Source organism: Emiliania huxleyi (assembly GCF_000372725.1).
Source record: "Emiliania huxleyi CCMP1516 unplaced genomic scaffold EMIHUscaffold_283, whole genome shotgun sequence".
Lineage (NCBI taxonomy): Eukaryota > Haptophyta > Isochrysidales > Noelaerhabdaceae > Emiliania > Emiliania huxleyi.
This window is the reverse complement of record NW_005199907.1, coordinates 8453-11048: the sequence shown is the minus strand read 5'-3', so window position 1 is coordinate 11048 and position 2596 is coordinate 8453. Positions and strand designations below refer to the sequence as shown.

The 2596-nt window shown below is 78.2% G+C and overlaps 1 protein-coding gene across 1 annotated transcript in view; it reads right to left on the bottom strand.

Annotated features, from left to right (window-relative positions):
- Positions 1-2596, bottom strand: part of EMIHUDRAFT_116203 (hypothetical protein) — a gene marked incomplete at both ends in the record, with an annotated part of 4758 nt that overhangs the window by 1599 nt on the left and 563 nt on the right. The window contains 4 exons of the mRNA XM_005776116.1: positions 30-36; positions 90-1462; positions 1627-1710; positions 1763-2202. Coding sequence (XP_005776173.1) covers positions 30-36; positions 90-1462; positions 1627-1710; positions 1763-2202 — 1904 coding nt within the window. The remainder of the gene's footprint in view (positions 1-29; positions 37-89; positions 1463-1626; positions 1711-1762; positions 2203-2596) is intronic.

Genomic DNA, 2596 nt, shown 5'->3' with positions numbered 1-2596 from the left:
CTCCGCCGCACGCAGGCACGCGTCGTCACCACCCGCCTGCGGGAGGGAGGGGGGCACAGAACCTCAGACCTTGTGTGTGGTGCGAGGACAGCTGCGCCGTCGTCCGCCGCCGCCTTGTCGCGCGGTAGGGGAGGCTCCCGCGCCGCCGCGCCGAGCTTGGCGGCGGCGGCGGTGAGCGTCGCCCTCGCCGCCTTGTCAAACTCGTGCCGCTGCGCCGAGACCCGCGCATCCGCCGGCGGCAGCGGCTGCGGGCGGCTGCGGAGGGCTGCGCGGCAGAGCGTCACGTCGAAGTAGAGCTGCAGCGCCTGCCTCTGCCGCGCCTCAGCCGTCTCGCCGCTGTCGTCGTCGCCAGCAAGCCGCTCGAGCTGCGACCGGAAGGCGGCGGCGAGGCAGCCCGCCGCAGCCTCCGCCTCGGCCTCCAGCAGCCGCGGCTGCAGGGCGGAGCTTCCGGTGGCACGCACGGCGCAATGCCGCCGCCATAGCCAATCGCTCAGTTCGGCCGACGCCTCCGCGGGCAGAGTGAGCCGCGGCTCGGTCAGCGCTCCCTCGGCGGCGGCAGGGCTCGAGTGCGCCTCGACGGCGCGCCAGTACACGCCCGACGCCTCCTCTGCGCGCGGCGGCAGCGCGCCGCGCGTCGCGACGGCGAGGCGCGCCCACTCGGCGTGCGCGGTGCCCTCGAGCGAAGCGAAGGCGGCGACGAGTGGCTGCAGCTCGGCCGCGGCGCACGACTCGACCTGGCAAAAGGCCAAAGGCCAGCGCGGCAGCTGGGCGGCAAGCGCGCCGCACAGCCGCGCCGAGAGCACCAGCGAGCTCATCGCGGCCGCCTCGCCGCTGTCCCGTGCCGCCGCGCCGCCCCGCGCCACCTCCGCCTTTGCCGCCCTCGCCGAGGCGACCGCAACGGCAGACTCGAGCGTGGCGAGGAGCGGGACCGCCCACCACGCGCTCACCTCGACTGCGAGGGCCGTCTCCGCCGGGTCGCGTCCGCTGCGCCCGCCATGCCCGCCGCTCCCGTCTGGCGCACCGCCGGGGGCGGGCGTGCCAGCCGGCGCCGCGAGAGGCGGCCGCGAGAGGCGGTGGAGGGTGGTGCGCAGCCAGCAGGCGGCGTGCGCCGAAGCAGCCGCCGTCTGCACGACCGCGACGAGCGGCGGCGGGAGCTGCACCCACTCCCCTCCCCCTTGGCGCGACGAGTCCGCCTCAGCCCCCGCGCCCGCGACCCAATCGCACCCGTCCTCGGCGCGAAAATCGGCGCCGCAGACGCCCTCGCCCACTCTGTCGGCGGCGGCGGCGGCGGCGGCGGCGGCGCGCACCAGCGCCGCCTTGATCATTCGCACGGCGGGCTGCGCGGCGGCGGCGGTCCGCAGCTCGGCCGCGAGCGCCCGCTCGAGGTGCGTCGAGAAGGCGAGCGCGCACGGCTCGCCCGGCGTGAGGAGCGAGAGCAGCCGGCACAAGCGAGGCCCGCCGCCTGTCCGCGCCTCGGGGGAGCGCGCCTAGAAGGTTCCTAGAAGGTTCCTAGAAAGTTCCTAGAAGGTTCCTAGAAGGCCTCGGGGGAGCGCGCCCCGCTCGCCGCCGCGCGCGGGGAGGGAGCGGCGTCCGCCGAGTCGAGCTGGAGCAACGCACGCGCCGCACCATCGACTGCGGCCGCCACGAGCTTCCACCCGTCCGCCGCAGCTCGCTCGAGCGCCTCTGCCGCCGCCGCCGTTGAAGACGCGCCTAATCGCGCCGAGAGATGCCGAATGCTCAGACATCGCCGCCAAAGCCAGACCGGCTCGCGCGGCGGCGAACGCGGTGCCGCTGCTGGCGGCGCTGCTGGCGGCACTGCCGGCAGTGCCCGGCTCCGCCTCCACGGCGAGGGGGAGGCAGAGGGCGCGGAGCAGCGCGTGCGGCCGCGCCGACTCGAGGACGTCGCAAAGAGAGCGCAGCGCGCCCGCGAGCGCCTCGGCGCCGCCCGGCGCCTCGGCCGCCCCGCCGCCGCCGCGCCGCCCTCCTAGCTCCGCCTCGCCCGTCGCGGCCTCGCCCGCCGCCGCCTCGCCCGCCGCGGCGCACTCGCGCGCCGCCTCAGCGCGCGAGTCGAAGAAGAGCCGGACCAGTGCCGCGGCGGGAGGGCCGGCGGGCGGGCCGGCGGGCGGGCGGGCGTCGGCGGGCGCGGAGGTGGCACCGCTGCCTCCGCCGACAGCGTGGATGGCGGCAAGCAGCGTGGCGGCCCTGCGGCGGGCGAGAGGCGCGCGGCGATCGGGGCCGAGGTGGCGGCGGCGGGGGGACTATGGCGGAGGCGGGCGGTGGCGGGAGGGGGTGTCGGGCGCAGTCCAACATGCGGCGGGCCTGCTCGGCGTAAGGCGCGGCGCGCGGAGCCGGGCGACGCAGCTGGCGACGAGGCGCTCGCGGGTCGCGTCGAGCGATGGGCGGGCGCTCCCGGCGACGGGGAAGGCGTCGGCCAGCTGGGCCGGCCCGCCGCCCGCCGGAAGAGCGTCGCGGCGGGGCGACTCCGAGGCAGCCGCGCCGCCGCCGGCGAGGCGGTCCGCGGCGGCGCGCGCCTCGAGGAAGCGACGTGCGGCCCTGGCCTCGTGACCGCGCGAGAGGGCCGCCAGTATCTCCTCCT